Source organism: Hemicordylus capensis, chromosome 4 (genome assembly GCF_027244095.1).
Source record: "Hemicordylus capensis ecotype Gifberg chromosome 4, rHemCap1.1.pri, whole genome shotgun sequence".
In the NCBI taxonomy this organism is placed as follows: domain Eukaryota; kingdom Metazoa; phylum Chordata; class Lepidosauria; order Squamata; family Cordylidae; genus Hemicordylus; species Hemicordylus capensis.
This window is the reverse complement of record NC_069660.1, coordinates 161,833,597-161,858,563: the sequence shown is the minus strand read 5'-3', so window position 1 is coordinate 161,858,563 and position 24,967 is coordinate 161,833,597. Positions and strand designations below refer to the sequence as shown.

At 43.6% G+C, this 24,967-nt stretch overlaps 1 protein-coding gene across 2 annotated transcripts in view; it reads left to right on the top strand.

The window, feature by feature from the left end:
• The window catches only part of DDR2 (discoidin domain receptor tyrosine kinase 2), a 116,568-nt gene that overhangs the window by 48,815 nt on the left and 42,786 nt on the right, over positions 1 to 24,967 (top strand). The window contains exons 5-12 of one of the 2 annotated variants that reach the window (XM_053251152.1): positions 2,860 to 3,007; positions 4,986 to 5,082; positions 5,515 to 5,698; positions 11,609 to 11,852; positions 13,444 to 13,506; positions 20,670 to 20,800; positions 22,491 to 22,542; positions 22,636 to 22,701. In XM_053251152.1, coding sequence (XP_053107127.1) covers positions 2,860 to 3,007; positions 4,986 to 5,082; positions 5,515 to 5,698; positions 11,609 to 11,852; positions 13,444 to 13,506; positions 20,670 to 20,800; positions 22,491 to 22,542; positions 22,636 to 22,701 — 985 coding nt within the window. Of the gene's footprint in view, positions 1 to 2,859; positions 3,008 to 4,985; positions 5,083 to 5,514; positions 5,699 to 11,608; positions 11,853 to 13,443; positions 13,507 to 20,669; positions 20,801 to 22,490; positions 22,702 to 24,967 lie in introns of both variants that reach the window. The other variant, XM_053251150.1, reaches the window with a different exon arrangement.

Here is a 24,967-nt window from a genome sequence, read left to right as displayed (position 1 = left end):
CCTTATTGGAATGGAAGCAGTGATGCCTCATCCATTTATTAATAAATTGTTGTTGTTATAGAGTGTCACTCCTTATTGGGTCACATGCTCTAGAAAGCCTAAGACTGCTCAATTCTTTTCTGTAGGGAAGGGTTTTCCAGAATATTGCAGAATATTCCCTTGGAAGAGTGAACCTGCTCCTATTAAAAAGTGGATGGTGGCAGCCTACCTGAGACTCCTCACAGCTAGAGGAGGGAGTCTGTGTCCTTCCCCCCACCTTTGACCATGACAGTTTTGTAGCACCTTAAACAAGATGTATTGTGGCATAAGCTTTTGTGAGCTATTACTGCTTCCTGACTTCTGTCCAGACTCAGTGCAGTGAGAACCTCCACCCTTAGGAACTAGGGTTGTGCACAGAACCATGCCGGATGGCTCAATGGTGGGGGCGGGTGCACTTACCCTTCCCTCCGCTTCCCCCCCCCCGCCCAGTATTTCCCAAGTCCTATGGGGCGGAAGCATCCTTCCCTGTCTCCCCGTTTGCTCTTCAGCCGGAAATGGCCTTAAGTAGCTGGCGCATGTGCCCTTAAAGTGCGACAGTGTTTGCTTTTTCTTGTGCAAAAGCAGAGTTCCATTTTTCAATGGAATTTCTGTAGAGGAAGCTCCTGAATGACTATTTTTATTTGTAGGTATGGATGGGATACTTGCTAAGCTAGAGCCCAATAGGAGACTGGCTGAAAGGATACATATTGCTCCAGGCAGTCTTCCCTATGGGCATCATAAGCCATATTGGTGCTGCAGAATATCCTGGTTACATTTTATGCAATTTAGGTTCATGTTACTTATGTTGTTTGCTCCATTTTTTTTATTTTTGGTGCTCCCTGCAACTGGTAGCATATCTACTTTATAAACTGAAACCAAATTGATGCCTGCTCAACTATCATGCCTTCTAACCAAGGAACAGTAGTTCTCTCGAGTGAAAAAGGCCCTAGGCAATAAACCTGTTCTGGGACTGTATCATTTCACACTACTGTTGGGGGTCACGTAACTCAATGCTCCTTTCATATAAAAAATCCCTGCACATAGAAATCTTGGAGAAATGTTTTTGCCTAGCCTTCTTCTTGATATGCTATTTTTCTATGTATGGGGAATCTTTTTATATAAAGGAGCATTCCGTCATATGAGCCTTCAGCTGCAGACTGAAGTCGTATACAATGACTAATATTTATATACCATTTTAACAGAAGTTCCCAAAGCGGTATACATAGATATGAATGAATAAATGAATGAATGAATAAATAAAATGGCTCCGCTTCCCCAAAGGGCTAATGATCTAAAAAAGAAACATAAGATAGACACCAGCAACAGCTACTGGAGGGGTGCTGTGCTGGGGATGGGTAGGGCCAGTTTCTCTCCCCCTGCTCAATAAAGAGAATCGCCGCTTTTAAAAAGATGCCTCTTTGCTAAGTTAGCAGTTAGTATGATAGAGACATAATTTGCCACCTCAATGAGGACAAACTACACATTATGTCGGGACAGCTGTGATTGATCTTCTAATGTTTTAGTTTTCTTTTTCATTTCATTTAATCATTTATTTGATTTCTATACTGCCCTTCCAAAAATGGCTCAAGGCGGCTTATACAGAGAAATAATAAATAAATAAGATGGCTCCCTGTCCCCAAAAGGCTCACAATCTAAAAAGAAACATAAGACAGACACCACCAACAGTCACTGGAGGTCCTGTGCTGGGGGTGGATAGGGCCAGTTACTTTCCCTCTGCTAAATAAAGAGAATCACCATGTTAAAAGGTGCCTCTTTGCCATGCTTTGCCAATACAGCTGCATTTTTACTAAATGCAGCTGTATTGGGTTTGGTAATTTGATTGGAGAAGCAGTGGGGGTATTTAAAGTTTTCCTTAGGGCCACCTTCTTCTGCACCAGCAAGTCTAAATTGCTTCCCGCAAACTGCTGTTTTTTCCATGGAGAAGGGACATAGTAGCATCTGTATTTTCCTCTCTGCAGAGCAAATGTTTTCTGGGACAGAGAGTAATTTAGGAAAGGTTCAAATATACTGGGCCCCCTTACTGTTGGCTTGATCAAATTAACAGCCCCTGCCCAGCCTGTAAAAAACAAAAACAACTTGAGGAGATCAGTCAGAGATCTCCCAACATAATGTATAGTTTGGCCCTCAGACCAAGGAATTCTAATACAAAATTCTCAGCACTCTGACAAGACATCAGTTCCCAGTATTCTTTGGAAGAAGACATTGTTACCTGGGAGATACCCAGACCCATAAACTTAGACGACACAGATAGCTGAAGGAAGCAAAACCACCTTTATTAAAAACCAGTGCTGGTGGCTCCCCTCTGCGCCTCGTGGCTGTTCAGAGAGTCGCGCCCAGCCGCCTTTGTTTCAAGTTTTTATACTTTGGCATAGTTACATAGCTGGGCGCCCTAGGGACCAATCACATTGTTACACATCGTATACATTCTTGCATATGCATATCACTGGGCTGGGTCTTCCCCAAGGCTACGTGCAGTTTCAATTTCACAGAATGAAGAATGAGATGAGGAATGTGATAATCAACAGAAGGCACTTCCTCATTCCCTGAGAACAAAGCAGCTACAGGCTACAATGCAATGGACTAGAGAAAAAGGCTCTTTTCCAGTTCACAACATGACAGTTCAAAACAATTTGCAACCAATTTCAAAGTAAAATTTAGCTCAGAGTAGATTTAGTTGCTCAACAGCCAGAGGGCATCATAAGACTAACACGATGTAACCATCTCAATTTTAAGGAGAACGCTGGCCCAGATACTGGGGCTGGTAACTGCTTGCCATTAGCCTTCTCTCTCTTCATTATGTGTGTCCATTTCCCCCCCCAGGTGCTTGATGGAAACACCAATCCATATGATATTGTCGTCAAGGACTTGGCACCACCCATCATTGGTAGATTCATTCGCTTTATCCCTGTGACAGACCACTCTATGAATGTCTGCCTTAGAGTGGAGCTCTATGGTTGTGTCTGGCTGGGTAAGCTCAGAAGTCCATTGTCAGTGATCCACCAGGGTGATCCATGTTGAAGACTTGTTATGGGTTTTTTTTGTTTGTTTGTTTAGAGAAGCCACTCTGGAAGTGCTGTTACCGTGTTCAACCCAAACATAAGCCTCAGCTGACATTATCAAATTGCCCTGCTGCAACTGTGCACAGCAGGATGAAGGGAGAGGAAGTCCTGCCCCTGCCACATCAATTGGCAGCATGCCCAACCACTCACGCTTACAGCAGGGCTTGTCTGAAGAGGGAAGAGCCATAAGAGCTCTGGGTGCCGACCATGAGGGAGGCAGGGGCGTAACGAAGCTGGAGTGGGCCCAGAGACAAAATTTTAAAATGGGCCCCTCGCTGATACACACACTCACTTCACATGTGACTTGCCTCTGGGGAGCCCCTCGAGGCGTGGGGGCCCCCAGGCAGCTGCCTCCCCTTGCCTAATGGTAGTTACGCGCCTAGAGGGAGGCTAGGTTGTCGTGCACACAGGACAGGGCCTTCTCTGTTGCTGCCCCCAGATTCTGGAATGCTCTCCCAGTGGCTATTCGCTCCTCAGTCTCCATCACAGCTTTTAGAAAGAGTGTAAAATCTTGGCTTTTTGCCCAGGCATTTATTGATTCTCTGCTGCTGCTCTTTGTACTCTGTATTGCTTTTATGCTTTTGTTTTACATTTTTAATCAGATTTGTTTAATATTTTTCACTTAATATTTTAATTGTGTCTTTTTTACCATCTTGTGTTTAAATTTTGCTGTAAATTTATATACCGCCTTGGTATTGTTTTAATGAAAGGCAGTATATAAATTTAACAATAAATAAATAAATAAATAAACGTGAAGGCAGGAGCTTCCGTGATTGTGGGACTGTATCGATTCTGTTTCGCAACCATGGAAGTGCTTGCCATCATACTTTGGGCTTTTCCCTCTTCAAACAAGCCCCACTGCAAGTGTGAGTGGTGGGGTGAGCTGCTGATTGATACTGCAGGGGTGGGGCATCCTCCTACTCCATCTCACTGTGCAGGGCTAGAGCAGGGCAGTTTTGTAATGTCTGAAATGAGGCTATATTTTTCCCATCCAAAGTTGAGCTTGAGGAGTGGGGAAGAGTTTTGCCAGTCTGAAGCAAAAACAGCTTTGCACAGCTGTGTAGGAATGTGCATGAACCTCGGTTCATGCAAATCCCTACAGCTCTACAGAGTGCTGATTGGCTGGCCCACTGAGTTTGGAGCAGTTTTGCATTGGGAGGGAGAAAAGATATTTCCTTTTTTAAAATTAAGAAGACAAATGAATGAATATGTTCATGCAATGCTTTCATTTTTTGTAATTTTTTTTAAGCCGCTGTGAAGAATTGGAGAGGGGAGGGGCTGGGCAAGACTGGCTGAATCAGTATTTGATTCTTTGGAATGCATGTCTGTCACTTTAATTGTGAAGCTGGGAGGGGGTTGGGCTCACTTTATAGCTGAACATTGAATATATTACATCAATCTTCAGCACCAAAGTGAAGACATCTGAAACCTCCTGGAAACTTCCATAGCTCATAGCAGCAGATTTAACTCTGAAAGAATTAACTCCCCTCCTTCAGCACTTCCCACCTGACTCAAATTGAGCCCCCTGCAGCAGTTTATGACCAAAGGAAAAACAAAACAAAACCCACTGACAATAGATCTGATCACAGATCTCCCACATCGTGTCCAGCTTGGTCTACTATGTTACACCAGCTCTCTTCTGGAGATGGAATAACCCAGAGATGGGATAAGTGGTGCCAATATGGGCTCTTAGCATGTCTGGTGTGACATGATTAGGCTCAAACAGTCTTTCTGCTCCTTGAGGGTGTGTGTGTCCCTGCCTGTTCCAAACCTCCAAGCTGGGCTGTGTGTGCAGACTCCTTCCCAGTCTGTGTTCCCATCAGCAGCAGTAGAGAGAAGTGTTGTCAGCCCCACAGCAAGAGTAATCCTTGTTCCATCCCTTCACAGATGGGCTGGTTTCATACAGTGCTCCAGCAGGCCAGCAGTTGGTTCTTCCTGGTGGCACCGTGATTTACCTGAATGATTCTGTTTATGATGGCTACAGGTGGGTTCTGATCCTAAACTATAAACTCTAAGTATTTTCCAGAAGTTTTTCTCCTTCCGCCGCTTCTTGCAGTCTTCTTTGTTGAACGCTCACTGGTTAGTAGTCCAGCTGTGTATCCAATGTAACAGTGCATCCACCCCAAAGTTTTGTATTTTAGTCCTGCTCCGTGTGAGGAAATCACTGCTTTATAAAATAACATGAGAACCTGCCCTTTCTCTGTGACTAAAGTAGACTTTCAACCAAGGTCCTTATCCCACAGAGTTCTACACTCCATCCACTGAGTTATCCCCCATTTTTAAGCGCTAGCAAAGAAAGCTATCACCAGTCACCTTTTGGTGCTGCTCTGGGCCAGGAAGGTCTGACTGGAGCTCAGGAGGAAGATGTTGGGACTCACTGTGCTCTTTTGTTTCCCTCTTTTGTATCTGCCTCCAGCATGACGGAAGGGCTGGGCCAGCTGACAGATGGGGTTTCAGGCCTGGATGATTTCAGCCAGACCCACGAATATCACGTATGGCCAGGTTATGACTATGTTGGCTGGCGCAATGAGAGCATGGCAAATGGCTACGTGGAAATCACCTTTGAATTTGACCGGATCAGAAATTTCACGGCCATGAAGGTTAGTTCTTGTGTGCCCTTTGAGGTTGACAGTGAAACATCATTTAGAGCTGCCATATGAAGGTTTTTGCCCTCCTCTGTTTCAGACCTCAGGAGAAACTGTATTTCTGGGCAACTCACTAAGTGACTTTTCTTATAAACAGTAAAATTGGCCTATGTACTAAATATGCACGCCAAAGGTAAAAATCCTTTTTACTTTAAAAAGGGGGGGAGGGGCAAGTATTTGACTTTTACTGATGCCATTGGTCTAATTGTTTTGAAACTAGATGGGGGAGTGGCAAAAGAGGAATAGGGTTGACCCAAAGATGTTTTGTGCCTGAGGAAGAAGATCCAAATGCCCTTCCCCAACTAATATGGGCCCTGCTCCGTTGGGAAGTGCTCCTGTACAAGTATTTTAATTTTTTTTTTTTTAACAAACAGGAACTACCCTTCTCTCATTTGGTTCAAGGTGGCTTGTTCGGGAGAATTTCCCCAGTGGTTTGTCCCCTTTTGATCCGATTTGCCTGATTCCATTCTTCTGCCCTTAAAGGTACCCCAAATTCATTGCTTGAGGCAGCCCCTCACCTTGTCTTATGCTAGGGAGGAATCAAGGAATTTAGGGAGGAATCCCTAAAGGCAGCAGTTCTATTTCCATACAGCCAGCCACAGTGGAAAAAGAAGATAATAGAATCAAGGATAATACTTTTTCCACCAGTCAGTTATGTGCCACAAGCATTTCCTTTCTGCTTGAGAGAGAAAAATAGAATAAAAATTTATCCAGGTCATATATGAGTAAGGTTCCCTGATATTCAGTCCCTGAGGTACAGGGGACAGAGCTGAGAGATGGAGCCTAGTGAGATAAAAATGGGAGTTTGGTAATGCTGGGAGGAGGAGTGCTTTTGATGTTACTGAAGCTAGCTAATAGGCACCCATCAAAGCTATAACACAATCAGCATCAGAGGACTAACTGGCTTTTCCAGGTTCCACTAAAAACCACACTGAAAACCTGCAAAGCTGGTTCTGAAGCACAGTCTTGCTGGATCAGACTAAGGATCCATTTAGTGCAGCATCTTGTTTCCAACAGTGTTTAGACAGATGTATTTAGGAAGCTACAAGCAGCACTTTAAGAAGATAGTGAGGCTGTTCTCATACACAGGCAAAACTGGGCTAAGGAAGCCAAGCCTGGTCTTGTCCACACTTAAGAACCAGTGGGATTGTGCTCAGTCCTGGCAGCGCCTCAGTGGCAAACCTGGCTAGGCAGCCCCCCGCTTAAAGGAGGTTAAGGGAGTGAGTGCTCCCTCAGCCCCATTTTGTTAGTGATGTGGCAGTGTTGGCTGCTTTCAGCCAATGCTGCAATAATGACAGGCAGCTGCCCATCACTGGGGGAATCTCCATAATGCTCTTTGCACTCGCATAATGCACTCGTGCGGTGCATTATGGGAGTTCTGGAGACCGGGGTGACACGTCCTGGCCCCCGACCCTCTGCACTGCCAGCAGTTAGGGTTAGTCCGGGCAGACAATCTGCCTGCCCAGCAAAAACCATGGGATCATCTGCAGGGGAGGTAAGCTTTTCAAGGCTTCCTCCCCTCACCCCTTCAAGCCATTTCTCACCAATCATGAGAAAGGGCTCAGTGTATAGCATATTTCAGCATATAGAAGAACAGGCCTTGCTGAAGGAGAGCCAGCATGGCTTATGCAAGGGCAGGTCTTGCCTCACTAACCTTTTGGAGTTCTTTGAGAGTGTCAACAGGCATGTGGATGAAGGTGATCTGGTTGACATAGTATACTTGGACTTCCCAAAAGCTTTTGACAAGGTTCCCCACCAAAGGCTCTTGAGTAAATTTACCAGTCATGGGATTAGGGGACAGGTTCATGTGTGGATTGGTAACTGGTTGAAGGACAGGAGAGGGTAGGAATAAATGGACAGTTTTCATTATGGAGGGAAGTAAGAAGTGGGGTCCCCCAAGGATCTGCACTGGGACCAGTGCTTTTTAACTTGTTCATACATGATCTAGAAGTTGGGGTAAGCAGTGAAGTGGCCAAACTTGCAAATGACACTAAACTATTTAGGGTAGTGAAATCCAAAACAGATTGTGAGGAGCTGCAGAAAGATCTCTCCAAACTGGGTAAGATAAAATGGAAGTGTGTTTCAGTGTAAGCCAGTGTAAAGTGATGCATATTGGGGCAAAAACCCCAACTTCACATATACACTGATGGGGTCTGAGCTGCCAGTGATGGACCAGGAGAAAGATCTTGGGATCGTGGTGTACAGCTCATTGAAGGTGTCTACTCAGTGCACGGCAGCTGTGAAAAAGGCAAATTGCATGCTAAGGATCATTAAGAAGAGGATCAGGGGCATAGCAAGGTTGGAGTGGGCCCAGAGACAAGATTTTAAAATGACCCCCCACCCCACTGAAGCTCAGCTCATGAAGTAAAGAAATTTTAAATGAGGCTGAATAGTGGTAACAAAAAGCATAGTAAAATACACACACACACACACACACACGAAATCCTAAATTGTTAAAAGGTTTTGTAAATTGTGGACGATGCAAGTCATTTAATGGCACTAGAGAAAGACATGCTTTTCTGGTAGCCCAAGTCTTAACACTCACATCAATTTCGGAGGATGAATACAACTGAAGGAAGCCTGGGCAGGTGCGTGGCTGGGGGAGTTAGTCATGTGACTTGCCTCTGGGGGCGTCCACCAAGGTAGTGGGCCCACAGACAACTGTTTCCTCTTGCCCTATTATAGTTACACCCCTGAAGAGGATTGAAAATTAAAAAGCTAATATTATAAAGCACTTATACAAATCTATGGTGCGTCCACATTTGGAGTACTTAGTACAGTTTTGGTCACCATATCTTAAGAAGGATATTGTAGAACTGGAAACGGTTCAGAAGAGGGCAACCAAGATGGTTAAGGTCTGAAGCCACCCCTGTCGTCGTCTCCCGATTTTACAAGTAGTAAAAGCTGGTGCCACGCATGCACCCGTCGCAGCGCATGTGTGCCTGTTGCCGCCGCTGGCGCACGCACCGTGATGAGCACATGCGTGGCACCAGCTTTTACTACTTGTAAAATTGGGAGACAACGGTGGTGGCAGGGAGGAACTCTGCTGCCCCCAAAATGTTTTAGAAACATCCAGCACCGGAGGGGGAAGAGCGGCGGTGGGGGTAAGTACTACCCTCCCGCCCTTAAGGCCACACTCCGACACACACACCCCCGCCGAACCACCGGACCAGCCAAATTCCAGACCAGTCCAGAGGCCTCTTGCATGGCCCTGGACTGGTCCGTGCACACACCTACTAGTGACTACTATAGGCCACCTCCAGCTTCAGAGACGAGATGCCTCTAAATACCAGTTGTAGGGAAGCAACAACAAGAGAGAGAGGACAAGCCCTCACCTCTTGCTTTAGGTATCTCAGAGGCATCTGGTAGGCCACTGTGTGAAACAGGATGGTTGACTAGATTGGCATTTGGCCTGATCCAGCAGGGCTGTTGTTATGTCATAAAGAAGAAGAAGACTTCCTTCCGAAATTAGAATGCCCAAATGAAGAGAACAGAAAGGAACACAAACTATGGCAAAAGAAATGCAAGGTGACAATAAAGGAGGCGAAAAGAGAGTTTGAGGAACATTTAGCTAAAAGCATCAAGGGGAATAACAAATACTACTTTAAATACATCAGAAGCAGGAAACCTGCCAGGGAGGCAGTTCGACCGTTAGATGATGAGGGAGTGAAAGGGATTATTAAGGTTGCAGAGAAGCTAAATGAGTACTTTGCATCTGTCTTCATGGCAGAGGATACTTAGCATATACCCGTTCCTGAACCAGGCTTTATGGGGACAAAGGCTAAAGAACTGAGTCAGATGGAAGTGACAAGAGTTGATGTTCTAAACTCTCTGGAAAAACTGAAAACTAGCAAATCGCCAGGGCCAGATAGCATCCATCCAAGAGTCCTTAAAGAACTCAAATGTTAAATTGCCTACCTCCTTGCAAAAATATATAACTTAACCCTACAATCAGGCTCTGCACCATAGGACTGGAAAGTAGCAAACGTAATACCAATTTTCAAAAAGGGATCCAGGGCCGATCCAGGAAATGACAGGAAACAGAGGTTCTGCATAAATGGAGAGTTTTCACAATGGAGGGAAGTAAGAAGTGGGATCCCCCAGGGATCTGTACTTGGACTGGTGCTTTTTAATTTATTCATAAATAATCAAGAAGTTGGGGTAAGCAGCAAGGTGGCCCAATTTGCAGATGATATAAAACCTTTTAGGGCAGTGAACAGGACTGGGAGATGGACTGAGAGGGAGGTAGAATGTATGTGGGGAGGGTGCCAGGTTTTGAACAGAATTGGTACTTAAGGGTGTGAGTATTCACTGCTGCCAAGTGTGGCGGGGCACACTGGGAACATGCCCTGTTGCCCCGTGGACCAGTCCGAGCCTGGCAGTAAAATCCAAAACAGATTGTGAGAAGTTCAAAAAGGATCTCTCCAAACCAGGTGAGTGGGCGACAAAATGGCCAATGCGGTTCAGTGTTCGCAAGTGTAAAGTGATGTACATTAGGATCAAAAACCCTAACTTCAAGTATATACTGATGGGATCTGAGCTGTTGGTGACTGACCAAGAGAAGAGTCTTGGGGTCGTGGTGGACAGCTCGTTGAAAGTGTCGCCTCAATGTGCGGCAGCTGTTAAAAAGGCCATTTCCATGCTAGCGATCATTAGAAAGGGGATTAAAAATAAAACGGTTAACATGATAATGCCCTTATACAAAACTATGGTGCGACCACACTTGGAGTACTGCATACTATTCTGGTCACCATATCTAAAAAGGACATTGTAGAACTGGAAAAGGTGCAGAAGAGGGCAACCAAGATGATCAGGGGCCTAGAGCACCTTTCTTATGAGGCAAGCCTACAACACCTGGGGCTTTTTAGTTTAGGGGAAAAAAGACGACTGCGGGGAGACATGATAGAGGTCTATAAAACCATGCATGATGTGGAGAAAGTGGATAGAGAGAAATTCTTCTCCCTCTCACATAACACTAGAACCAGGGGTCATCCCATGAAATTGATTGCCAGGAAATTTAGGACCAACAAACAGAAGTACTTTTTCACACAACGCATAATCAACTTGTGGAATTCTCTGCCATGAGATGTGGTGACAGCTAACAACCTGGATGGCTTTGAGAGGGGTTTGGATAACTTCATGGAGGAGAGGTCTATCAACAGCTACTAGTCGGAGGGCTATAGGCCACCTCCAGCTCAAAGGCAGGATGCCTCTGAGTATCAGTTGCAGGGGAGTAACAGCAGGAGAGAGGGCATGCCCTCAACTCCTGCCTGTGGCTTCCAGTGGCATCTGGTGGGCCACTGTGTGAAACAGGATGCTGGACTAGATGGGCCTTGAGCCTGATCCAGCAGGGCTATTCTTGTGGTGTTCTTATGTTCTTATAAGGCAACAGGTTTCCCCTTTCCATCTTTCTGACTTTGCTTTGTCTGCTCTGAATCTACTTCCAGTCAATTTCACAGAGTGAAAAGTTCTAGTGCCATGAGAGGGGGTGAAAAATTTCTTTCTTTGAACTATCTCCTGCTATTCCTATTTTTATAAATCCTTGTGGTACAAATCCTTGATAGGTCTTTTTGTTTGACTAAACATTTAGATTTTCTTCACAGGCAAGGTGCTCTGAGCTTTCCCCACGAGAGGAGAAAAGTGCTTGTTTTTTGTGGGCAGTGAAGTCTCCATCTGCCGTTCTAAAAATGTTAAAGTGATCTGTTCAGTGTAAATCTCCATGCCAGGAAAAGTGTCACCTACTAAATTTCTAGGTATCAGGCTGTTGTGTAATGTACAGGAACAGGACTAGCAAAAAGGTGGCGCCTTTAGCGGAAGTATTTTATGGTCACCTCGTGCTATCCCATCTCTGTCTAAACTGTACAGGTTCATTGCAACAACATGTTTGCCAAGGGAGTGAAGATTTTCAAGGAGGTGCAATGCCAGTTCCGCTCTGATGCAAATGAATGGGAGCCTAATGGCATTTCCTCGATCCTGGTGCTAGATGACGTGAACCCTAGTGCCCGCTTTGTCACAGTGCCCCTACTCCATCGTATGGCAAATGCCATCAAATGCCAGTTCTACTTTGCTGATACCTGGATGATGTTCAGTGAGATCACCTTCCAGTCAGGTATGACAAGTGTGATGTAGGGGCCGTCCAAGACATTTTGCTGCTTGAGGTGAAGGACAATATATTGATCCCCCATCAACAAACAGCGTACTCCAGTGGGGCAAGGAAGGGAGGTGGCAGCAAACGGTGGGGTGGCACCTGTGGTGGCAGTGGCCCAACATTTGCTGCCCCTTGTGCTCCTCCCTGTAGCAGTGCCTGGGGCAACTGCTTCACTTTGCCTCAGAAAAGGTCTGCCCCGGCAGGGATGCCCCAGCTAGGACTCAGGCATGATAGTGTGTATGTATGGCAGTCGTTCTGATGTCAGCCACCGTATCTAGAATCCCTGCAGGAAGTGCTGAGGAAATGCAGTTACTCCTTCTCAGGTGTATATTACATCTTCTCACAAGATGGCGAACTCCTTATGCTTTTTGGAAGGCTCTGCACCAAGCCCACTTAACTTGTGACTCACCAAGACAAATGCAATTCGCCAGGTGAATATATAGGCTTGTCTTAATACTGATCCAATCTATTGGTTCACCTAGCCTAGTATTTTCTGCTCCAGCTAGCAGTGGATCTCTGATAGGAATGTTCCCAGCCTTATTGGAGATGTCAGAGATTGGATGCGGGACCTTTTGCATGCAAAACATGTGCTTTGGTCTATGGCCCTTCCCTTAAGACATGGCCTTATGCTGAGTCAGAGCAAATGCCATACATCCCAGTACCAGCAACACTGATAGCAGCTCTCCAAGGCTTCGCACAGGGGTGTTTTGCAGCCCTGCTGCGATTCCTTTTTAACCAGAGATGCCAAGGACTAAACCTGGAACCTTCTGCATGTAAATCATGTGCTGTGTTCTGAGCTGTGCCCCCCCCCCTTAACAACCTTCCTATTTAATCATCCCTGTGTAAGCAGCAAACTGCACTAGGCCCCGCCCCAGTGGTCTGCCATATCTGCCTGATGGACTACATTTGCTTGGTGGGTTACAAGTTGCACAGGCATATACTACAGAGGGCATATTCTCGACATGTAGCAAAGTGGTTCCAATGAACAAGATTGGACCCCACCTATCCCTGCTTCACATATCTTGTATACATCTGATACAGCATTAAAATAGTACAGATCTGCATTAACTGAAATATGCATTGGTGTGATGATACAGGGGGCTAGTGTCAGGGTTGGGCATTGTTAGGCACCTGCCCAGGGCCCTCAGAAAGACTCACTGCTTATCTCCCTGAGGCCACCTGTTGCCTGCATGTGGTAGTGGCAGAACGGCACTATCAAGGCCTACCAAGGTAGGAAGGGGACGGGCTGTGGAGGACAGTTTGCTGAGGGCTCCCTGAAACTTGCAGTTTGTCCTGATAATGTATTTGCCTTACCACTCAAAAACTGGAGTAGTATTGGGTTGCCTGTATTGGGTACATTGCATTTTATGTGCATACATGCAGTTTAGATGTTAGCAGCAAATTATACATTGATGAGAAGTGAAGTGAGCGATACTGAAGCTGCATTGAGTTCAGCATGCATTACATTCACCCACCTTGCTATATAGTGTCAGGGATTTGTGACTATTGGGAAGTGTGGGAAGAATAAATGCTTTCCTCCCCTCTTTATTAGATGCAGCAATGTACAACAATTCTGGAGCTCCTCCTGTGTCTTCAGTGACCCCGACTACTTACGGTATGTGTGATACTGTGGTCTGCACCCCAAGCTCCCATAGAGTAACAGTGATCTAAATGGAAATAGATATTCACCTGGAAGGGCTGACTGGCTACTGCGCCAATGACAGGATTAATGACTGTTCTCAGAAACAATGTGAGTAGGATCTGTAATTGTAAAGCTGAAGAGTCACACAATATACAGAATCAGAAAGGCAGCATAAGGGAGAAATTCTAAAATGTAAATTAGACTGGAGGCACACAATATGAGGTTACTAAAAATTATAGGGTTAGGCTGATCATATAATTGCACAGGTGTTAGAGCAAGTTCGACATGACATTTACTTTTCACCATCTCTTTCCTAGCTAGTAGTATCTCTCAAATGGAATCTGTCTTTGTTTCTATTCAAATTGTGCCAGCTAAAGATGAAGTTCTGTGCATATTAATTAGGAAGTAAGTTTCACTGAACTTGAAACACACTCACATGACAAAACTTAATGAAACCAGTTATCTCCATGGAAAGCCATGGCAAATGAAAGATGCCCTCTCCACCTTCTCTGGAACTGATCCATCCACAGGCCCAGTGCACTTTGGAGAAATGTTTGGTCATCCATGCAAAGAAAAAGAAGAAGAAGAAGCTGGATAATTGATGTGATGCCAAATCCATGTGAATTAAGCATTGCAGTCATTACCCAATAACCAAACACAACCACCCAGTATTTATCTTATTATGAAATGGTATTTTTATTTTAAAACAATAGCTTGTCTTACTAAGCTGAACAAGATACACTTGTTCTGATTGGAACAACCTACATAGTCATAACAATTACCTCCCGCCTCGCTCCCCAGCATGTGGCAAGCGAGTTCAAAACCTATTTCAAGGCTGTATTTTAGCCTGTTTTCTCATGCGCCATATTTAAACAGAGAAAGTAGTTCACAAACAAACTAAATCCTTCAGAGATCTGTTCACAAGAGCCATGCAGATGTTGTTGCTGTTTAATCCAGAGCTAATGACCTGCTAGCCCCTGCTAACTTGGCAAAGAGGCACCTTTTAATGTGGTGATTCTCTTTATTGAGCAGGGGGAGAGTAACTGGCCCTATCCACTCCCAGCACAGTACCTCCAGTGACTGTTGCTGGTGTCTGTCTTAGGTTTCTTTTTAGATTGTGAGCCCTTTGGGGACCGGGATCCATCTTATTTACTTATTTATTATTTCTCTGTGTAAACTGCCCTGAGTCATTTTTGAAAGGGCAGTATAGAAATCAAATAAATAAATAAATAAAGTAAGTAAGAGTGGCTGGTTGTATTATAATAAAGAGGGAGGAGGGAAAGCACCAGTACAAAAAACAAAGAGAAGAGGAAGCCTGAAAGGTGCAGTCGAACCAATCAGCTTATTAGGCTCAAATAAATTTAATTTTGTTTTAAATTTTTAATTGCTGTTTCAATAATTGGTTTTATTTTATTTTATTATGATGTTTATTTTTGTGAACCATCTAGAGCCTTTGGAGTCAGATGATATATAAATTAAATACATACATACATACATACATACATACAATATGTTTCAAATCAAAAGGCTCTTCCTCGGTAAACCACTGAAGCTACAATCTTATGCGTGCTTGCTTTGGAGTAAGCCTCAAAAGAACACAGTGGGACTTACATTTGAGTAAACAGTAGCAACAACAAATTGTTGTTTCGCTTTTCAACAAAGGTTTCCAAAGTGGTTTACATTGAGAAATAATAAATAAATAAAGATAAAGATGGCTCCCTGTCCCCAAAGGGCTCACAATCTCAAAAGAAACATAAGATAGATACCAGCAACAGTCACTGGAGGTACTGTGCTGCAGGGTGGATAGTGTCAGTTACTTACTCTCCCCCTGCTAAATAAAGAGAATCACCATGTTTTAAAAGTGCCTCTTCACCCAGTTAGCAGCATGTATAGAATAGCACCATTAGCAAATATAAGTACACTCATATTTTTTGAAGCTCTTAGATGTCCAGTAAAATCCAACGTATTGGCCGACGTCCAAACTAACCCTCCACCATTGCACAAGGATATTCCATTGCATAAGGGGAAGGGGTAACTTTCAGCTATCTCCCCTTCCCTCTATAGCTGTCTAAGGCTCCCAAAATTACATCCCTGAGGGCTGGGGGGAGAGTACCAAGAGCAGCACCCCTCCCATGCCATGGAAAACCTGGCCTATTGACAGAGGACTCTGGATGACAGCCATTGTGTGTACCTTCTTCAAAAGTAATATACAAAGCATGTGAAGTGGGACAAACCAATGATCCCCTAAATTTTAGGATAAGAAACCCAGTCTTATTTCTCTTTAAAAACACCAGCTCTGTATCTCGTACTACATGAAGAAATATCCATTTGGAGAGCATTTATTATCTATCTTATCTGTCTATCTATCAAATTTGTATGCTGCCCCAAACCTCTGTCTCTGGGCATCTCACAACATAAAAAGTTAAAACACGGAAGTAAAAACCTTACAATAGTTTAAAAGCCCAATTAAATTAAAAAGCTTGGGTGAAAAGCTTTTAAGGATTTTTAAAACGTTGTCAGAGATGGGGAGGCTCTCATCTCCACAGGGAGTGGATTCCAGACTCTTGGGGCAGCAACAGAGAAGGCCCACTCCTGCGTAGCCACCATTTGAACTGGTGACAGCTGTGGATGGACCTCTCCAGAATATCTCAATGGGCAATGGAGGCCATGGTGAAGACAATGATAGCCCCTCATAAACTCAAAAGGTTATTTCCTATATCTCTTACATTACTTATTATTCATTTATTCATTCAGTTTCTATACTGCCTTTCCAAAAATGGCTCTGGGCGGTTTACACAAAGAAATAACAAATAAATAAGATGGATCCCTGTCTCCAAAGGGCCAGTTACTCTCCCCCTGCTAAATAAAGAGAATCACCACATTAAAAGGTGCCTCTTTGCCAAGCAATGTTGCATAGTAAGTCTGTTTAATGGATGCAGGGAAAAGCAATTTATGTTTACGAGGAGGCTAAAGCTGTGTACACAGTGCTCCAATAGTACAGTACAGTACGGTACGGTAAAGTAGAGTGTGCCATCGATTTGGTTTCAACTCCTGGCAACCACAGAGTCCTGTGGTTGTCTTTGATAGAATACAGGAGGGGTTTATCATTGCCATCTCCCGTGCAGAATGAGATGATGCCTTTCATCACCTTCCTATATTGCTGCTGCCCGATATAGGTGTTTCCCATAGTCTGGGAAACATACCAGTGGGGATTCGAACCAGCAACCTCTGGCTTGCTAATCAAGTCATTTCCCACTGGCTAGTACTCCAATATACATATTTATTATAAACTATGCTATGTATATGGAGAGAAGTGCTGTATTTTATTTTTGCTTAGCATTAGATACACAGCTCTTTTTGCAAAGAGATATAATACTGTGCTTCATACACTCTTTCTTGCTCTAATACAGGTAATAAGGTATATAATGGTCTTAGGACAAAGGGCAGTATAAAAATATAAATAATGCTGATTGGTTTGTCCCATTTCACAAGCTTCATTTACTACTGTTGTTACAAAGTTATAAACTTTGTATTGATTTTAAACAAATGTTTTAATGTTTTAAAGATTTTAGCTTGCTGTACTGGAGACTGGACATCCTGCAATATTAACACTGGAGGTTCAGTCTTACAACCCCAGGAATTCTAGTTCAGCACCTGTAGTCCTGAGCATCTTGTATTTCCAGCTTGTAGTCCACTCCTGAGCATCTTTAACCTGGAATATTATAGTCCTGAAACCCAGCCCTGGAGCATCTTACACTTATTGTCAAGCACAGTCCTCAACCACCCCCTCTTGCATCCCCTGGTTTGCTAGAGGAGATGGAGAACTACTACAAGTGCAGATCTACTACTACTACTACTACTACTATTTATTTATCGCTTTTCAACAAAAGTTTGCAAAGCGGTTTACTTCACTGCTTACCCCCATTTTAGGCCGTTCCAGCCCTTGCTGAAGTGGCAGTGGCCATTTTATAGGCCACTGTGCATGTGCCCTGGCCATTTTTGTGACCTAGGTCATGACGCCCCCCCCCCCTCCGTGGCAGCACCCCCAGAGGCAGTGATTTGCTTAAGTTTTTTTTTTTTTTTAAAGTTTTTTTTACTATAGAACCCCCAAACCAGCTCACATTCGAGCCAAGCTGGGCAGTGGGGTCTGTTTGGGGACAAAGCTGAACATGCCTGGTTCAGTTCAAGTCTGGTTCGGAATCAAACTGAACCAGGCAAACCAATTTTGTGATGCTGTGCTGGGGTTAGAGAGGGCCAGTTGCTCTCTCCTGCTAAATATAAGAGAATCACCACTTTGAAAGGTGCCTCTTTGCTCTTTTACCAATATAAATGTGTAAATATCATGGTGATTAAAAATAATGAAATTCTGAGTGTACACAGTGAATGCATGCACACTTCTTTTTCACAATTTTGTATGGGGTATTATAGGAACAATATCTTATACCTTCAAAAACATTTATTTTCTGCTTCACTTTGCCTTTGTGTATTTCTCTGGTTTTTTAAAAGCCTTTTTTCTGTCCCTTATCACCTAAAGCCTCTTCTTCTTATGTCTGCCTTCATTCTTTTACTTCTCTTCATGCCTTCCATTGTAAGTGTCCTCATCTCTGTAAGGGGAGACCCACCTTCCCCTTTGGGAATCATGCCTCTAATAAAATGCTCCTTTTTTAAAAAAATTAAATTTTTATTAATTTTAACAATAATCATTCACAACACATTAAACAAATATGGACTTCCCGCTCACACCTCCTCGTGAATCACCAACTATAGAATTAATCCTTGCTATAATAATAATTCAAAACATAGATTTAAACCTTACAAACACAATTTTGATCTACTCAACCTGTTAATATTATTAAATTTCAAACCCTGTTGTAAAATCAATATTAGGAAAATAGTTCTTTAAATACAATAAGAATGGTTTCCAATCTTCTTTAAAACATTCTAAATTTTGATCTCTTATCAGTACTGTAAGTTTTGCCATCTCCGCATATTCCAAAATTTTTATCAGCCAATCTTCTTTTGAAGGCAGTTCATTGCTCTTCCATTTCTGTGCATATATTATTCTGGCCGCCGACTAATGAAATGCTCCTAGCCACAGGTTAGACATAGGCTTTCTGCTACTTTGAGGTAAGTGCAACAGTTAAGTCTTGATAGAGTAAAACTAGGGCAAACTAGATGTGTTGGGGCGGAAGCCACATGTATTTAGTCACGTGTCTGCCCCATTCAGGTATAAAGCAGGTCTGATTTCCATATCCAAAGGGAGGGGGGAGCATGGGTGAGGGGAGCTAAATATTCCCCATGCTCCATTTACCAAACTTCTTTTCTTCCCAGCCCAGTTCTGATACCAGAAGTGAGCTGGGCTAAGAGGAAGGTGCCTGGAATACTGCAAGGTGATACAGAGGGAGAAGGGGTTTAGCTCTCCTCACACACATGCCACTTTTTGTTGTTAAAATCTGCCAGTTTCTAGGTGAATGGGGCAGACATGAACAAAAACACACAGCAATCATATCATGTCTTGTTTGGTCCTAAGATATGTCAAGGCCAAGCCTCTCCATGTTTATCAAACCAACCCAAGCCTGGCCTAACAGTATTATTAACCATTGTGAAACAGTTCTAGCCATGCTGATGCAAAGGCAATAACATAGTGACTGCCCATCAAATGGAGAAAGAAGACTTCATGTGGATCATGTTGTCTGCTTTAAAAAAAAAAAAAAAGTGGCAGATAAGACATACGAATATGACAAATATTTGTATACCACTTTCCAACAAAAGTTCCCAAAATGGTTTACATATAAATAAATAAAATGACTCCCTATCCCCAAAGGGCTCTTAATCTGAAAAAGAAAAATAAGATAGACACCAGCAACAGCCACTGTCTTGAGGAATGCTGTGCTGGGACTGGATAGGGCCAGTTGCTCTACAATAGAGGGAATGATATTGCTCTGCTCAATAAAGAGAATCACCACTTTTAAAAGGTACCTCCTCTGTTCTTTTTTGTGTTTTTGTACTCTGGTCTATGACCGTAATAAAAATCGGATTGGATAAAAGGTGCCTCTTTGCTCAGTTAGCAGGGGACATATGCTTCAGTGCTGCAAAGTGATAGCATTCACACTTAAAAGAACAAAAATAAGGGGCAAAGCAAAACCATTCCTTAATTCCTGCAGAGCAAGGAGCTAGATTTGCTTGTGCTCACCACTTTAAAAATAGCGAGAGTGATGTGACTGCTTCTGCACTTCACCAGTGCAACAGGGAAACACTCACACTCCACTTCTGAGGAATTGTAAAAAATTATACACTTTTAGAAACTTCATAAAACAGTGTTGTGTATGACCTGTGTTTTTGCAGCATTTATCATGAGGTAGTTTCCATGCTATTCCAAAGGTTTGCTGCAGCACCCTTTTTAGTTCTGTCTTGTTTGCCTCTGAGGCAAGGGGCCTTGCACTAGAGTAGCCTCCATCAAAAATGCCATCAGTATATGCTGCCTCAAATCAATAACTTCCTAAACGTCTGTGAAGATAACAACCCTACAAATTTCATAGAGCATTCTCAAATGCAAAAATAAATAAATAAAATTTGTTTCATAGGATGGCATGGGTGTGGATCAGTGATGGCATAGTCACTATCCAATAGGTTAATTTTTAAAGTGTGTATATTAATAGCTGAAATGCTTTTTACTCTAGACAGTTAAGCAACTATATCATAGGTAGTTACAGGTGTCTGTAACAGTAATCTAGTCACATTTCAGAATCTACACAACACACAGAACCAAACTGGGGGAATCACATTTTCCCAGTGACCAAGTGTTGTGGTTTGAGTGCTGAGAAAATGTGATTTTCCTGCAACAGGATGTCTCCCTTCAGAAAAGACAACTGGGTCCTGTGTGTTTATTGTACTCTAAAGTGATTATCTGGAAAGGTACTAAATATAATTTTAGTAATAATCTTTTTAATTTTAGATCATTTTAAAGATAATTATAAATAAATTAAAATAATTTTGGGTCTGGGAGGGATGGAGTGGAGCCAAGAAAAAGAGAAAGCAGCTTGTAATAGTTAACTAGAGTAGCTGCCAGCTAAGGGCTATAGTTTTCACCTAAAGCTCCTAGTACATGGCCATCCTTTACTCTTTACTTCTAACAGATCCAACCCTTAAAGTGGATGACAGTAACACTCGCATCTTGATTGGCTGCCTAGTGGCCATCATCTTCATCCTGGTGGCTATCATTGTAATAATCCTGTGGAGACAATTTTGGCAGAAGATGTTGGAAAAGGTGAGTCTACAGAACATCTGCAGGGCAGGTCAACATAACAAACATAATGAGCCAGCTTGGACAATGCTCCAACCAGCCCATTAAAACATGCAAGGGAGGAGCATGGACGTGCACATCTGCCTTCCCCCCACGCCTGTGGCACACCATCATGCAACTGCATGGAGGGGCAGTTCAGATGAAGCATGCTTCAAAGCCCAGTTTCAGTACTACTTTATAGTATTAAAATTGTGTGGTGAGGAGGAGTTTGGCAGAACTGCCATCTGTATGAGCCCCTGGTGGCGCAGTGATAAAAACGGCAGCCCTGTAACCAGAAGGTTGCAAGTTTGATCCTGACCAGGGGCTCAAGGTTGACTCAGCCTTCCATCCTTCCGAGGTCGGTAAAATGAGTACCCAGAATGTTGGGGGGCAATATGCTAAATCATTGTAAACCGCTTAGAGAGCTCCGGCTATAGAGCGGTATATAAATGTAAGTGCTATTGCTGTATGACCAGGTGACAGCATAATGGAGCACCAAATTGGGAGATGAGGTGTGTGCCAATTCTCCTCCCCCATTTATTGGCCAGATTATCATCTGAACCAGCCCATAATTAAGTGGACAAGTTGCAAAGCTTAGCATCAGGATCTGAACAACCCACTTAGCATTCTTAAACTGTATTTCATTATCTGTCTGCTCAGAAAACCTTCTTTACTGAGAGCCAGGTTAGATGTTATGCAGGGAATGCAGGAATACTCTCCCAATGTTTTGGTTTTTAACTGAAAAACTATTTATTTATGTATTTATCATATTTTTACACTGCCTGATATGTACAACTCTAGGCAGTGTACAAAATTTAAAACACAATATTGCAGGTAGTTTGAGTGTAGGAATGGCACAGCAAGAAGCTGCATAACCCTCTCCGTTCACCACTTGTTCATTCAAGATCACCTACCAAAAACTGATCTTCTACCTGACAGGAAATAATATGAAGACTTTGTACCTTTCCCCCGTGTGTGGGAAAGCAACTTGTGGCAGGTGATTTTGATAAAATAAATGATGGCGAGGAAAGGGTTACGCTGCATCCTCTCCCTCCATTCCTCCTCTCAGACTAGCAGCCTCCCACTGCTGTTTTAGTTTTAAAAAAAACAACGCCTCAAAGTTGAGGGTCTGCTCATGTCTCCATGTAACTGTTGTTACATTTGTGTTCTGCCCTTTCTCCAAGGAGCTCAGGGCAGCATATAAAGTTTCTTCCTCACATAATTCTATCCCTACAACAATCTGCCTGCGAGGTAGCTTAGGCCGAGAAAGAGTGACTGGCCAGAACTCCATGACTGAGAGGGGATTTGAACCTCATTCTCCCTACTCCAACACTCTAACCACTACGTGGCGCTGGCTCTCATATAATGTCTAGTTTGGTCCTCAGGACATCTGAGAAGTTGTGTTGTAGGCTAACAACTATATATAAGGTGGACATTTTGGGCAATTTGCCCATCGGATGTATTCATTCTAGGGATTAGAAGATTTTTCCAATTCTGTTCCTTCATAGTTTCTCTGGTTCTCTCTGTCCCGAATTCTGGTTTAACGAGAAAAACAATTCAAAATTAATTCTGGAATTGCAGTAAGCAGTTTGGTGCATTGTTCAGTTCCTTCTATATATATAATCACATAGTTTGCTTTTTTGTGCTCTTTACATGCTTTCCTCCTGCCCCCCAGGCCTCTCGCCGGATGCTGGATGATGAACTGACTGTCAGCCTTTCTCTGCCCAGTGAGTCCAGTATGTTCAATCACAACCACTCCACTTCATCCAGTGAACGAGAATCCAACTCCACTTATGACCGCATTTTTCCCCTGGGTCCAGATTACCAGGAGCCATCTCGACTGATCCGCAAACTGCCTGAATTCACTGCAGGGGAGGACGAGGCAGGTCAGAACAGCCAGTATTTAGAAAGACACCCAATTGACCCCATCCCCTTAGCTGCTATATCATGAAGGGTCTTGTCTACAGTTTGTTTTCTAAGGTAGCAACCCCTGGCCTCACTCCATCCTGAGTGTGTGTGTGTGTGTGTGTGTGTGTGTTTTACCAAGTCAGGGTGGTGGGGTGGTGGTGGACTGAAATGAGTTGAGAGACAGGAGCCCATAGCAATAGTTGGAGCTTTTGTCTTTCTTTCATCCTGAGAAACACCATTGGGAAAAATGACTCATGTGGCTAGAGTATTGGACTTGGACTGGGGGGAATCGGGGTAGGAACTAATAAAGCACACAAAATGACCATAGGCAAGTAACCATAGCCCTATTCAAACATTACATTCAACACTCGTACAATCTAGCCCTATTCAGACATTATGTTTTGCAAGTGTACAGTTGTTTTTGTATGAATGTACACTCATGTGAGTGTTGAACATAACATGTGAATGCCTGTGAATAGGGCTTCTTTGTACAGTGTACACAAGATCAAATCTGTGCACAGGTACAGTTATTCACATATTAAGTTGAACGCAGGTACAGCAGTATACTTCCTAAATCTACCATGCATTTGAGGGGCCTGTATCCAGGTTCACTTTAAAACTGAATGCAGGCACAGTCATTCACACAAAAACATGTACAGGGTGTACAGACATCTAAACACAGGTACAACATAATGAGGCTGTTCACATGAGTAGCCCTACCAGGGGAGGGTTGCTCGTGTGAAGGACTGGGATTGTGGCTGATCCTGGCGCTGCCTCACTGGGTAGACCAGGATTTTTACTCAGACTTTTACATGGGTAAAAGGGCACAAGTGTGTCCTTCTACCCAGGTCCCTGGTCATGTGTCTGTTTGGGCTGCGGGCAGCCTGAGCAGACACAGAGTTGGGTGCCTAGAGCGCCCGGCTGAGGGGGAATCCCTCAATGCATTGTGCTCCTCACACAGTGCATTTAGGGATATCTGGAGGCCAGGCTCTGTATCCCTGGACTACAGAACGCTGCGCTGCCAGGAGCAATGTGGATCATGTGGGTGCACAAGCCGCATGGTCCTCAAAGAAAAGTAGATCATCTGGGGGGAAGGTAGGAGTGATCCTGCCTTCCCTCTCCCTGCCTAAAGGTTGTGCGAATGACCTTAATGTCTGACCTGAGCTCATCTTTCAGCCTAAACTGTCTCACAGGGTTATGGAGAGGAAAACATGGCAAAACCTCTTGTATGCTGCCCTGAAATAATATAGATCACAGAAGTGACAGAGAAAGAATAGCAGCATAGCTTTGTGGAGACTTGGCAATGGAGTTTATGGTTCAGTAGAGAATCTCAGCAAACGTAAATCACCCAGGTTAACTGGGAAGGATGAGTGACTGGAACACACTGGAATTATTTTGTTTAGACCAAGTATGTATCTTGCAGCCGGGGGTGGGAGATTATTATATAAACCTGACAGACAACTTCTGAGGATGAACCAAGCACTGAGGGCAAAACTGGACAAGGGCAGCCATGTTTGTTTGTTCATGTGTGAGTGACAGGTGGGACCCTTTGGCTTTTCCCTGCCTTATCAACCCAAGCAGCATTGTTTCTAGTGCTTTTCTGTCTAGCCCAACTCATCTGAGCTGATCTGAGGAAACAAGTGTCCACACTGATGAAGCACAGGAAAGGTTCATCTGCCTCCATCTGTGCACACCTTTTTGTTTGTAAAAAGTAGACCCCTCATTCCTCCCTCTCTTTTAGATGTGGACGTTGTTCTGTGTGAACAACAAATGTGGCTGCTGCTGTCACATCTCATTTGGCCCTGATAGTGTTTGTGGGGCAGAAATAGAAACACAAGATGTGTGCATCTAGACTGTAAGTTTCCCTGGTTAGAAATACTAGTTCTATAGAGGCTTAAACCTCTACATTATTTTGATACTGTGTACGCTTTTATAATGTCTCTCTTTAAGCCCCTGGTGGCGCAGTGGTAAAACTGCCGCCCTGTAACCAGAAGGTTACAAGTTCGATCCTGACCAGGGGCTCAAGGTTGACTCAGCCTTCCATCCTTCCGAGGTCGGTAAAATGAGTACCCAGAATGTTGGGGGCAATATGCTAAATCATTGTAAACCGCTTAGAGAGCTCTGGCTATAGAGCGGTATATAAATGTAAGTGCTATTGCTATTGCTATTGCTATTGCTATTAAAAGAGACAACCAGATGTACTGGATTTTAAAAAGAAAAAGGTCAGAACTCATAATCCTCAGT